This window comes from Nycticebus coucang, chromosome 3 (assembly GCF_027406575.1).
Source record: "Nycticebus coucang isolate mNycCou1 chromosome 3, mNycCou1.pri, whole genome shotgun sequence".
Lineage (NCBI taxonomy): Eukaryota > Metazoa > Chordata > Mammalia > Primates > Lorisidae > Nycticebus > Nycticebus coucang.
In genome coordinates this window covers 82,800,105-82,814,048 of record NC_069782.1, presented here as the reverse complement: position 1 = coordinate 82,814,048, position 13,944 = coordinate 82,800,105, and the positions used below count along the sequence as shown (strand labels likewise).

The 13,944-nt window shown below is 37.2% G+C and overlaps 1 protein-coding gene and 1 non-coding gene across 6 annotated transcripts in view; one reads left to right on the top strand and one right to left on the bottom strand.

Annotated features, from left to right (window-relative positions):
- Window positions 1-13,944, top strand: part of CCSER2 (coiled-coil serine rich protein 2) — a 211,722-nt gene that overhangs the window by 161,229 nt on the left and 36,549 nt on the right. For all 5 annotated transcript variants that reach the window (XM_053584499.1, XM_053584500.1, XM_053584504.1 and 2 more), the window contains 2 exons: window positions 1,415-1,498; window positions 10,954-11,040. In XM_053584499.1, the coding sequence (XP_053440474.1) occupies window positions 1,415-1,498; window positions 10,954-11,040 (171 nt within the window). The remainder of the gene's footprint in view (window positions 1-1,414; window positions 1,499-10,953; window positions 11,041-13,944) is intronic.
- Window positions 4,146-4,276, bottom strand: LOC128582929 (small nucleolar RNA SNORA11). Its single transcript, XR_008379340.1, has one exon. It is a non-coding gene; the product is annotated as a small nucleolar RNA SNORA11 (small nucleolar RNA).

Sequence of the window (13,944 nt, the reverse complement as noted above, 5' to 3'; positions counted from 1 at the left end):
ATTGAACCTTTCTAATTACACATTCCTGGGGCCCACACCTAGAGATGCTGAGTTAGTAGCATGTATTATAATACATAAGTAAATAACCTAAATGCTCACCTTCCCCTATTATAGCACTCCTGTTTCGATGTAGGACATTATTTATGGTCTGAGATTCAGAGCAGATATGTCTGAGAAGATTGTGAAATTAGTATACCTTGAAGGTTGCTGGTTCAGTGTGTGAGGTGTGTCCTGAGGCAGCAAGGTGAGGTATCATCTGAACAAACAAGGTATTGAACCGTAGGTGGGGTGCCATGGAGCTCAGACCCTCATCATCATCCAGTTATATCCTATACTAGTTCATCTTTCTTGAAGTTGTCATCTGAATCATTGAGCCTATATCTTCTTTTTTTTTTTTTTTTTTGTAGAGACAGAGTCTCACTGTACCGCCCTCGGGTAGAGTGCCGTGGTGTCACAGGCTCACAGCAACCTCTAACTCTTGGGCTTACGCGATTCTCTTGCCTCAGCCTCCTGAGCAGCTGGGACTACAGGCGCCCGCCACAACGCCCGGCTATTTTTCTGCTGCAGTTTGGCCGGGGCTGGGTCTGAACCCGCCACCCTCGGCATATGCGGCCGGCGTCCTACTCACTGAGCCACAGGCGCCGCCCAAGCCTATGTCTTCTTACTGATAAAGGATAAAATCTTTTTGCTGAAGGATAAAATCTCCTGTTTATTTTAGCTATTTTGGGAGGCATACGTCTAGTAAAGTATTTAAGATGACCAACTTTAGCTGTACAGCCTGAACTTTTCGTGTGTATGTTTATGTGACCACCTCATAGTCAAGACATGGAACATTTCCAGCTTCTTTGTGTTCCTTTTCAGTCACGAATTCCTTCCCCTGTATCTAATACTATTCTGATTTTTAGCACCATATATCTATTAGTTTTTCCTGTTCTCAGACTTCATGTAAATGGAGTATGCAATATGTATTCTCATGTATCTAGTATTTTTAATCGAATGTTTTTTTTGTGTGTATGTGTGTGTGGCTAGGTCTTGTTATTTAATATCATTGTTTCTGGTTCCTTTATACTCAAAACATATCTCTAAACCAAACCAGTTTTAGTTGACTTTTATTTTACATTTCTCTTAGGTAAGATAACATACAAATTCTTAAAGAAATTTCTTGTGTGTGCAGTGACTCTACTTCAACCACTTATATTGTGTCTGTTATTTATTTCCATGGGTTGTTCTTGCCCTTTTTTCCTCTTCTCCATTTTCTTCTACTAGTGCCTAGAGATAAAAAGGAGATTTCTAAAATTTTATCTGTCATTTGTTCTTTGTCATGTTAACATTTGGCTTGGGATGAGTTCAGATTAACCTTAATGTCAGTAGTTATTGTGTTAATCTTGTGTTTTTCTTCTTTTCTTTCTGACAGCATGATGGAAGTGGTTCATTGCATGATGTTCAACTATCATTGCCATCCAGTCCGGAACCAGAAGATGATGATCAAATATATAAGGTATGACTAGATAATAATGCTGAATTATTTTTAAATTCTTTTTTATTATTGAAATAATAATGCAATAACAAAAAAATAATAAATATATGAAATCCAAGAGCTTTTCTGTTTTTGGTATTAAATGTTTTGCTTTTAACTTTTGCTACTTTGTTAAGTTGAAATAGTATCTCTGTGATGCTTTAACTTGAATTTATCAGTTGGATAATTATTTGCCCTTATATTACTACTAGTGCAAAAAAAATAAATAAACTTTGCTTATAATTATGAATAGCAGTTTTTAAAATATGACCACCAATAATATTTAAAATGTTAATAGGCAATTGTCATATATAATCCCAGCAGTGAAGAAATATCCAGAAAATAACATTAGTTTATCTTTTTATCTGAAAATATGATAATAGAATCTGAATGTTTTTTTTTAATTTCAAAATATTAAGGGGGTACAAGTGTTTTTATTTCAAGGATATCTTGTATAATGCTTAAGTCAAGGGCTTTAGTATGCCTATTACCAGAATAGCATTCACTTTACCCAGTGGGTAAGATTTTATCTCACACTTATCCTTCCACCCTGCCTCTCTTTTTGGTTTCTCATGTCCTTTATTGTTGCTTTTTGTACCCGTCTGTTATCTCCCACTTATTAATGAGGACATAAGGTGTTTGCTTTTCCATTCCTGAGATATTTCACTTAGGTTAATGGTCTCTAGTTCCATCCAAGTTGCTGCAAACAATGTTATTTCACTCCTTTTATGGCTGAGTACTATTCCATGATTCTACATCCATAGAAAAAAGTATGAGATTTCTCAAAGGAATAAATATAGACCTACTATTTGATCCATCTGCCTGCCTCTACTGCCTGTCTACCCAAAGAAATGAACATTTGACTGCAGGTGTCTTTTTTTTTTAATAGAAATCATATCTCCCTTTTTTCCTTCCCCCCCTCCTCCATTTATACAGTTAAAACTTCCAACTTGGGCTCAAGTGATCCTCTTGCCTCAATTATTCTATTTTTAGTAGAGAAAGGGGGTCTTGACTTTGCTCAGGCTGGTCTTGAACTTCTGAGCTCAAGCAATCCACTTGCTCACGCCTCCCAGAGTGCTAAGATTACAGGCATGAGCCACCTCACCTGGCCATTTAGTCCTTTTCTTTTTTTATTGTTGGGGATTCATTGAGGGTACAATAAGCCAGGTTACACTGATTGCATTTGTTAGGTAAAGTCCCTCTTGCAGTCATGTCTTGCCCCCAGAAGGTGTGGCACACACCAAGGCCCCACCCCTCTCCTTCCTTCCCTCTTTTTTAGTGCTGGTTTAAGTCCCTGAGTTTCTGTTTAGTTGTCTTCAATTTTCTTTCAGTTGTCCAGAATTGGGTAGTTATCTGTTGTCACTGACCCTTTCCTCTGTTCCCTCCCTTTTGCTGTTGAGCCCATCCACTGAGATTTTTATCTTGGTTATTGTATTTTCAGTATTAACATTTCCATTTGGCTCTTCTTTATATCTTCTTCTTCTTCTTTTTTTTTTTTTGCTTAAATTATATATATGTATGTATACATATGCATATATATATATATGTATTTTGATACAGAGTCTCACCGTCACTGTGGTAGAATGCGGTGGCATCAGCCTAGCTCACTACAACCTCAAACTCCTGGGTTTAAGCGACCCTCCTGTCTTAGTTTATAGAGTAAATGGGCCTATGAGCCATTTACTGGCTAATTTTTCTGTTTTTTAGTAGAGATGAGGTCTTTGCTCATGCTTGGCTGGAATTCCCACACTCAAGTGATCTTCTTGTCCTAGCCTCCCAGCACTAGCCACTTCGCCTGACCTATATATTATTCAAACCTTGTTTCACCTGGCTTTCTCTGACACCACTCTGGCAGGGAAAGCTGGGGTGCTATCTTCTGTCAGATACAGGTAAAATCCAAGTTCCCCAGGCAGCGTGTTGATACTAGAAAGGGATGCTCCATGCGACTGCTGGGCAGTGGTGAGACTCTTGGTGCCCCACATGGTCTCTACTGACACTGGTGGGGCGGTGTCAGAAGGATAACTCATTACTGCAGCAGAGATGAAAGTCCAGATTCCCTCCTTGGTTTCCTGTCATACTCCTCCTATGGATGTATCCCAGCATCTCACCTGATCCTTCTGAGGGTGGAAGTCTTGCTGCCCTACTTGCTCTTTGTTCACGAGGATATGGGTGGGTCAGTTTTTTTCTGCAGTATTTGGCTAGAATAGTTATTGTCTCAAGTTTTCTATTTTATTAAGCTGCCCCTTTCTTGGTTCTTTGGCTAGAGAGAAGGCTGTTGCTGTGGCTTTACTTGTCTGTGTCATTGGTATTTCCAGGCTATCAGCTTCTTAGGCATCAAGTCTGCACGAGTCAAAAAGAAAACCCAGAGAACTCATCACTGTCTTTCCTCAGGCCCCAAGGTCCTTAGTCAGTTTACCTGTGTGTGTGTGTGTGTGTCTGTGTATATGTATATACATACACATGCATATATATGGATGTATATACATATGCTCTCACTGTTCAGAGTCTCATTATCGTTTTATATATAATGTCCAGGGTTTTTAGTTTTACCGAGGACTAGGAGAAAGGATGCCTACTTCATCTCCCCACAAGTGGAAGTCTGCCTAAGGACTACTTTTCTTTTCTCCCCACATGTAGGGCATTTGTTCACAGGCGGCCACAAGTTTTGTGCTGCCCTTTGTCACAATGACCCTAGATTCCTGTCGGGTGTATTGTAAACAGAGGAGCCATTCTTCAGGGCCCCTGCTCTGAGCACACCCTATGACTGCAGGTGTCTTTTTGATACAATGACTTCATTTCTTTTAGTGGACAGCCAGCAGGTGAGATAGCTCGATCAAACAGTAGGCCTGCATTTATTTTTTTGAGGAATCTCCATACTGGTTTCCGTAGAGGTTATACCAATTTGCAGTCCCAACAACAGTGTATAAGCCTTCCTTTGTTTCTGCATACATGCCAGTATCTAATCTTTTTTGACTTTTTGTAATGGCCATTCTGATAATAGTAAGGTGGGTATCTCATTATAGTTTTAATTTGAGTTTCCTTGATGATTATTTATATTGAACATTTTTTCATATGTTTTTTGGCCATTTGTTTGTCTTTTCTCAAAGAATGTCTGTTCAGGTCTTTAGCCCACTGTTTGATAGGATTGTTTGCTATTTTCTTGCTGATTTTATTGCATTCTTTGTAGATTCTGGATGTCAGCCCTTTGTCAGATATGTAGATAGTGAATATTTTCTCCCATTCTGTAGGTTGTCTGTTCACTCTGTTATTTTTTTACTCTGTGGAAGCTTTTAATTTAATTAAGCCCCACTTATTTATTTTTGTTGATATATTTGCCTTTGGGGTCTTAGTCATAAATTCTTTGCCTAGACTAATGTCTAGGAAAGTTTTTTCTATATCTTCTATGATTTTAAGGTTTCATGGTTTACGTTTAAATTTTTTTATCCACCTTGGATTAATTTTTGTGTATTGTGAGAGATAGGGGTTCTGTTCCTGGTAATGTAGTTCTGTCTTCTGCTTGGTTTAGTCTGTTCTTATATTTCCCAAAGTGAATTTTTTATTTCCAGAGTTCTGTTTGTTTTTCTTAAAAATATATTCTTCAGTAAAATTTTCATTCATTTCCTGAATTATTTTTCTTTTTTCTTTGAGTTGGTTTTTATTGCTCTTGGATTGCATTAAGTTTCCTCAGAAATTCCATATTTGGAATTATTTGTCATTTCAGTTTTATTATTTTGGTTGGGATCCAGTGGTAGAGAGCTGGTGTGCTCCTTTGGTGTTGTCCTTTCACTCTGATTTTTTTATACTTCTGGAGTTCGTGTACAGATTTCTTATCTGGAGCAGCCGTTGCTTCTTATTCTTGGATTTTCTTTTGTTTAGGTGAGGCTTTTCCTCTGAAGGGCGTGTCAGTAGCATATGTTGAGCCAGAACCTTTGGCTTTGCTTGTGGGTACTTTTATGGGTGGGTCTAGGTTCTCCAGGGATAGTTTGGTTATGGATCTTAGTATGGTTGTTTTCTCAATTGCTAGTTATTTCTAGGCTGTACCAGTGGTATACTGTGGTGTGTGAGAAAATTCCCTGTCTCAGGTCTATAAGGGAAGGTGGAAGTCTTTAAAATCCTTTCTCATTCTCTAGCCCTGGGGTCTTCTTCACGGAGTGAATTATCTTGAGATGCCCAATTTAATCTCTGAAACAGTACGTGGTGCTTGTGGGTAAGAGTCAGCCATGCCACGTATGAATGAATCAGTAAATGCTGTAAGGGACTGTACAAGTTGTCCTCCCTGCCAGTAGGTGGTGGTTGCAGGACAGAGCCAATTTCAGTGTTGTTTTTTGGGAACCTACCTGTGACTGGCTCTAGTCAATCACGAGAAATACTTTGTTGTCTCAGGTGGTGGGTGGGGCCCTCAAGCAACCATGGGACTCTTATTTTCCACCATAGGAGAGGTAGGTGGAAGAATGAGGCTGAGCAGGGCTGAGTTGGACCAGCTTGTATTCAGGTTCCACAGAGGCCAGAACAAGATCTGTCTTGGCAGAATTTGAGAGTTAGCTGGGCTGAAATGGCTCCACGAAGCCAGAAAGTCTACTCATGGGGCAGGGACTAGAGTGTCTGGGACTCAGAAACTGGCTGTTGGAATGGATTTCACTCTTCTTCCTCCCAACTGCCCTGTGGTCTCCTCTGGCCTCTCAGTACAAACATTGCAGAGTAGCTGACCTCCCCAGCAATGGCGGTGGGCTGGGAGCTTCTCTGTCCAAGATTCTGCCCTGGACCTAAAGCCCCACTTTCCTTTGGGGGAAGGGGTGCTCCACAGTGTGCTATGGCTCAAACCCACACCACACTCTTATTTTTATTTCTGCCTACATGTGCTTTCTAGCTTCTCAATTAGTTCATAGTTTCCCAATTAGTTCATAAATCTCCCGTCTGTGCCCTAAGCAGCACAGTCTGTTCTTGGGGATATGGGATCTGGTCTCAGGCCTGTCCCCTGCTTTTCCACATTGAATCCCTGACTCTCCCAGGGGAAAGTGTGCTGGCCCTGTGTTGAGTGCTCAAGAAAGCTTAATGTTCCCCTGCTTCAGAGTGTGCCCTGCTCTGCTGGAGCAGCCAGGTGAGCAACATCAGGGAGGGCTTATAGGCAGGGGGCTCACAGTCCTAGGACCCGTTGGTCTTCTGTAGGTCTTTTAAGAGGAAAGGTGTGAGCTGCAGTCTCTGTGGAAGATTCATTGTAGTGAATGTGCCAATAGAGGGGAACAGCTTCTCCTGAGAGCTGGGTTCTGTCATTCTTGGTGCCTGTGCCACATGGCAGTGGGAGGGGAGGAAGTGGAAAAGAGTCTGAATGGAGGAGAGCTGGCATTCTGGTTTCTTTTGTTACCCTTCCCAGTAGAAAGCCCACCAGGAGTGTCCCAGTTCTAAGATCACACAATTTTCCCAGGACCCACCAGCCCCCCATGGCCACTGCAGGAGTTGGGAAATGTTTGTGTGGGCATCAGTGATACAAAAAGAACAGAAAGGCTGAAACTCTTTGGAGAAGACAAAGGCTCATAGCAGGTGAAGAAGCAGTATGGCTCCTGCTGCCTCAGCTCAGGTCTTTTGTTACGGGGAGCAATCCTGAGGGGCTTGGCAGACTGGTGCTTTGTTTTCAAGAAGCTCCCAGTTAACTGGTGGGAGCAACTTTTGGGCTCCTGAGGCAAGAGGAGTCCTCCAGTACCTTGCTGACCTTCTGACTCCCAGAGGTGTAAGGTGAGGAGAAACAAAAACCCTGCCTACCCTTTCCACAGGACTCCCAAGTTTCTCAAGGACTGATCTCTGCCAAAATTTTACCTCTTTTTTTTTTTTTTTTTTTGGAGTTTTTTTGGCCAGGGCCGGGTTTGAACCCACCACCTCCGTATATGGGGCCAGCACCCTCCTCCTTTGAGACACAGGCGCTGCCCCAAAATTTTGCTTCTTGTTCTGCCCTGCAACTTCTTGCTGTGTAATCTCTGGTAGGGTTCTGGCACTTCTCCCTCAAATTTACTTGTGAGCTATGTTTTTTTCCCCCCACCTCTATCTTTTCCTTCTTCCTGAGATGATCTGGCAACTCATGTTTGTAGTCAGCCATCTTACCCTCTCTTTCAGAATCCAGATTTATTATATTGAGTGTTTGAAAGTATTTTTCAAAATAATTTCATAATCTCTCAGTCTAGTTTTAGTTGAAGGAAGCTCTTTTGTTTTTAAATTATTTCTTTTTTTTTGCAGTTTTTGGCTGGGGCTGGGTTTGAACCCACCACTTCCTGTACATGGGGCTGGCGCCCTACTCCTTTGAGCCACAGGCGCCACCCCTAAACTATTTCTTAAGGCCACATTTATTTCTTAAGCAAATATAAATACTCTTTATTTAATATAGTGGAACCTCTATATTAGGGACTATAACAAACTTGTCAACATACAGAGGTGATCAACATAAGCAGCTAGGTCATCTGTACTGATAGGTGTATGTGGCACATATCCAGTCAGTAAAAATTAGGTCAACTTAAGGAGGTAGTCAGTGTAGGGAGGTGGCCAAAGGTGGAGGTTCTACTGTATTTCCAAGTGATCATATTGTCTTTAAGTTATATTTTCGGGGTAGACTAATCAGTGTTTGCTAGTCATCTACAGTAACAACTATAAAACACTGGTGGCTTATAACAATTTATGCCTCATTTACATTACATATTGGTGGTCGATCAGCTGGAACTCTTCTTCGTGTGTCTTCTTGCTTCTGGGATCCAAACTGAAAGATTAGCCCATATTGTGGGACACGCTATTGTGCCAGAGAGAAAAGAACTTTGACAGAACCACATGTGGGTTCTGTCTGAATGTGGTACATGTTATTTTCAAAACAATTTAAGTGGCCAATCCTGATTTTAATGGGGCAGAGAAGCATCATATTCTCATAAGGTGCGGAGTTATTTATAGGAAACAAGTCTGCAAATAAAACAATCAAAATAAAAATAGTATCGCATGGTAATCACATACGGTTATCCTTGGTTTTTCAGTTTTTTGCCTACTTGTCATTTTCAGATTACTTCCCATGTCTTGTCTTTCATACCAGTACAATAGTATTCCAAATCACCATGTCATTAGCATGCCAACTCTTTCTCAAAGCTCAGTTGAGAACCATTGACATAGATTGTTCTTCAGTGACCTCAGTTTAAGTTTTTATGATTTTTGTGCTACAGCATCATTGCTTATAATTCTTCAAATAATGTTGTGCTTGTACTCACCTCTATATGGTTATGTTTCTAATCCCTTGCCCTAAAATCTAAGGTCTGCTTCATATCTGTATCATTGTTCATCTTTTAAAACCCATAGGAGACACTCATTTCCTGGTGTGTCTATCTTTATGTATAAAATTCTTAGAGCAGGCTGGGTGCGGTGGCTCATGCCTGTAATCCTAGCACTCTGGGAGGCCTAGATGGGAGGATTGCTTGAGGTTAGGAATTAGGAGGTTGGGACCAGACTGAGCAAGAGAGAAACCCCATGTCTCCTAAAAATAGAAAAATTAGCTGGGTGTGGTAGGTGGGTGCCTGTAGTCCCAGCTACTCAGGAAGCTGAGGCAGGAGGATTGCTTGAACCTAGGAGTTTAAGGTTGCTGTGAGCAATGATGATGCCATGGCATTCTAGCCTGGAGCAAGAGAGTGAGATTCCTATCTCAAAAAAAGAAAAAATCCTTAGAGCAATGTCTTAACATAAAATAGTAAGTGCTGTATATATATATTGGCTGTTAATGTTCTTCCTACATTGTATTTTGATGGCTATGTAGTAGTTTTCTATCAAGTTGCTACATTGTATTTCTATTTTCCCCTTGTAGGACAATTGTAAACTTGTAACTTAGAGATAATATCTTGTTACAGGTTTTCTCATACTTTGGATCATTTCTTTTCTAGGAGTAGGATAACTGAATCAGAGGGTACATTTTTATGATTCTTATGCATACAATATATTTGTCCAGAAAGGTTAATTGCTGTGTCTGATGATGTACTATTTCTGTTATCTTACTAATCACGTTGGGTATTTCTCCCCCCAATTTAATACCTATAAAACAATATCTTCAATATTTTAATTTATATTTCTTTAACAAGAACATTTAAATAGAACATTCTACCATTTATATGTATGTTTGTGAGAACTGGCTATTTGTCTGTTGGGGCCTTGAAAATTATATGTTTGGATAAGCTCTTAATATGCTTAATGTATAAGTCCTTTGTTATATTTGCATGGATTTTCACCAGCATTTAACTTTAATGCTAATCGTTTATGTGCTTTAAAATTTTATATAATCAAATATATGTTTTCATTTCTTAATACCTTCACTTGCTACATAGCTTAGAAATGTGCCCTTAGAAATGTATTTTTCATGATCTTAAACCAGTTTTTGGTCTTGATTTATGAATTTTTAAAATTCTTTAAACTTCTAAAATCTGACTGGAAATCACTTTTTTTATATGTAATAAAGTCTTTCCCAATTATAGAATACATAACAGAATTTAAAAAAGTATTTTCCTCCTCATTGTTTGGGATGCTTACACTATTTGATAAAACCTTTGTAAAATGTCTGCTGCTGATCTCTTGTTAAACTACAATATATGTATTTTTTGTGCCCAGTGTGTCTGAAGGAAGCATACTTTGCTCAATAATAATACATTGTAATTTGCTTACATTTTTTTCTTTCTAGAAAGATATAGTAGATATATCATCCACATATATTTCTAAATTTTTGTTAATACTACTTCCTCAGTATATATCTCTGTGTAGTTGAGTAGTGGTACATAAAGTGGGCTAAGTCTAAGGTAATGACACTTAACATGTTGCATATATAACTAGATTCCTTTTTGACTTGAAAGTTGGTTTCCATTTAATAGTATTTGAAATTTCTCAAAATGCAGTTGACAAGATATTGTCTTTTTGTTTGAGGCAGTGCTCCTCAACAAGTGGTTCATGGGAAAAGGATTTCCCTTGTTACCCTTGAAGGTACATTTATTTTTCTGTTGATTTCTGAACTAGCCATGAAGTGCTTCCCTTTGTTTCTTATGCCTTTTGTTTTTTTTCTGGCAGGCAACTCTTAGGCGTCTCTTGAAATCTAGCTGAAGTTACTGTTTTGTATGTCATTTATTTTACTCTGTAGCCTACCTTCCAGTTTCTCTACATGGGAAAAGGGTATAACGATACCTACTTCAGAGTTCAGTCAAAATCAAATACTTGCAAGTTTCTGATACCTAATAAGTCCTCAATGAATTTTAGCTGTTGCTGTTCTTATTGCTTATTTTCTATGTGTCAGACTCCAGTAGAAGAAGTCTTAGATTTATTTTAATAGGGGATTTTCCTCCCCTAACTTAATGTATAACTCCTCATTCATTATTGAGTCTTTGTCATTGATTTAATACTTCTTGTTATGATATTTTAAATACTTAAATATTTTAATCTTTCAGAATGAAGATTTATTAAGTGAAATAAAACAACTTAAAGAAGAAATAAAGAGAAAAGATGAAAGGATTCAACTATTAGAACATCAGCTTGTGAGTATTGTAGTGTAATACAGTAGAAGCTTTCAAATTGGGCAACAGATAGTATTTTCTTTTATAAAACTTTGAGCTGGATTTAGAGTTTGACTTTATTTGTAGCTTTCAAAGTTGTACATTGTATTGTTTTTAGATTATGTGGACTTTAATAAAAATGTGTGATATAGAAAAGGAAAAAAACAGTGTGATATAATGTTCAGTGTAAATATTGAATATCCAGTGAGAAAAATGATTCATTTTCTGTGACCTCTATTGGGGTTTTAAAATCTATAAATTTTCATTCATTTTATTGATGGAAGGGTAAATGACTATCCTTCAGATATGTTTTAAGAAATAAGTACTGGTGAGTTGAAAACAGGATATTTTCTCTCTCTCTGAACAGAATGAGACTAGGTAGTCAGTCTTAGATAGCTATTGAGCTATCAGATTGAAGGGTATGCCAGGAAAATGTTTCTTCCCTATGGATGATACTGAGTGATCTCTCAAAGTCATGTTTGAAACTTTATAATTTTGTAGTTGTTACAATTCCAAATGTTAGCCTCATATGAAAATATATGTGGTGACTGGAGAATTATAATTTAGTTCTTAATAATATAAAACACCATGATAAAAAGAAAATAATGGCCTAAAAATTACAACAGTAAAAGAAATCTTTGTTGGAAGTCAAAAGCATATTTTGGTTTAGCAAGGCAATTTAGCAGTATGAAATATTAATCTTACCCAGAATAAAAAAGATGTACTGAACTCTGAGCCACTGAGGTCAGATCAGAGATTCAACTCATAAATTAATACTTAGAACAAGACAGATCAGATATTGGAATTAAAGTACAAAGAAAATTTATGAATCTGAATAAAGAGTAACCTAATGTTGCAAATTATAGTCCTACAAAATACAGAATTGAAACAGAAAATAATAAGACCTCATATTTGTATTTCAAAACTAAATACAGGAACCCAGCCAACTTTCAAGGGAAAGAAGGACAGCAATGGGAAGTTGAATAAGCTTCAATTTTTGTGAAAATATATTACAGAGCGCAAGATATTGTACCTTATGCCCTGTAGAAAAAAGGTTATGAACCTCACATTTTGTGTTTTATTTATATGCAAAGGTAATATATTCAATATTTTGAAAAATATGCCATCAGTTAACAATGCATTGTAAATACATAAGAGAGAAATTCAGAAATGACTCAAGAATAAGACAGTAAAGATTAAAATGAATGGTAAAATGGAAATGATCTTTTGCGAAACTTAGTATTATAAATTTACATACCATTAGTTGGAGAAAGCATGCTGGTTTTTATTTTGTTTAATGTAAATTAAATGTTATTCAAATGTTGGAATTTGTTTGAATTTATGAATCTTTTTATGAGATTAAAACATTTTTAAAATATTAAGTCACTTTTAATTTTGGAAAATATTTAGATTAAATTAAATAAGTTTGAGGAAGGAGATAGTAACATGGTGAAAGAAGTTAAAAGTACTGAATTTTTTATCTTCTATGTGTACAAATCAGTATCCCAAGTTATTTTTTTAAATAGATCATAGCAATGTTGTGAAATGCTTTAAAATAACTATTAGTAGGTTAGAATAATGTATCTTGCAATAAAGGAAAACTTGAAAAAGGCATAAAGTAGAAAAATACCAAAGAAAATGTAAAAATAGCAACACTTAAAGTTAATAAACATTAAATCAAATACAGCAGATATAATAGTCTATTTAATAATATTTCAATGGACCTATCCCTTAGGAAGAGTTTTCTTAAGGATTTAAAGGAAATTCCAGTAGCTTGCCTTTTATAAAAGTAATTTAACCAAAGTAAAATGGCTTAACGAGGCTGAGCATAAAAGATTGGGAGACTCAGAATAAAATTATTTGCATAAAAAATACTGGGGATTCAGTATTAAAATTAGAAAAGTAAATTTAAGGCTGAAAGGATTATGAAAAGAGTTCACTTTATATTGATATATGATTAATAAATAATGAAAAATGAATCTTTTCATGCCAAAAAGCTTAATGAAATGTTCTTTTAACCTCAGTATGCATATTTAAAAAGTAAGAACAGGTCTCTTCATAGATGAAATAATATTACCATCTTTAAGTAATTAATAGTAATTCCTTAATATATTCTGATATCTAGTCCATATTCAGATCTCCCATGGTGTTCCCAAAACATCTTGTAATTTGATTTGTCTAAACTAGAATCAAATTTAGGACAGTGCATGACAGCTGATTATATTTCTTAAGTCTCTTCTAACTTAATGATGAGACTAAGCCAGTTGTCCTGAACAACACCTTGAAAATAATTTTTAGAAAGATATGGGGCATATCAGAGAGAATCCTAAAGAAAGAAAACAAGAAAATTGAAAACGTTAATCTTTAGCAATAGATACCTTGAAATTCTCTATATTGGGTATATTTACCCGAGGAATCATATTTATTGTGTAGAAGCCTGCCACTTTCTTTATGCTGTGCATAGTTTGCCTGCAGATTGCTTGGGAGGCTGTGGTTGCATTCAGCTAGAAATTCTATCTGAAAACACCTCAGAATCGTATTAGTGCATTTACAAATTATAGGTGAATTGTGGCCTGTACCAAGAGAACTTTGTGAAACTTACTTGAAAGTTCCTCTTCTTTAATCTAGAGACAAATGTTTACTGTAGTTTTCTTGACATAAATTTAGAGCATTAGAGAAGATTCACTGCTTCTCGTTGAAAATGGTGATCCTCTGGGAAGTGAATGTCTTATTAAATGAGTTTTAAGAGGCACGTGTTCTAAATACTAGAAGAGAGTGCAAGGGAAACCCTTGAAGAAATTGGTCTGGGCGAGTATTTTATGAGGAGGACCCCCCGGGCAATTGAAGCAGCTTCAAAAATGTACTACTGGGACACGATCAAACTAA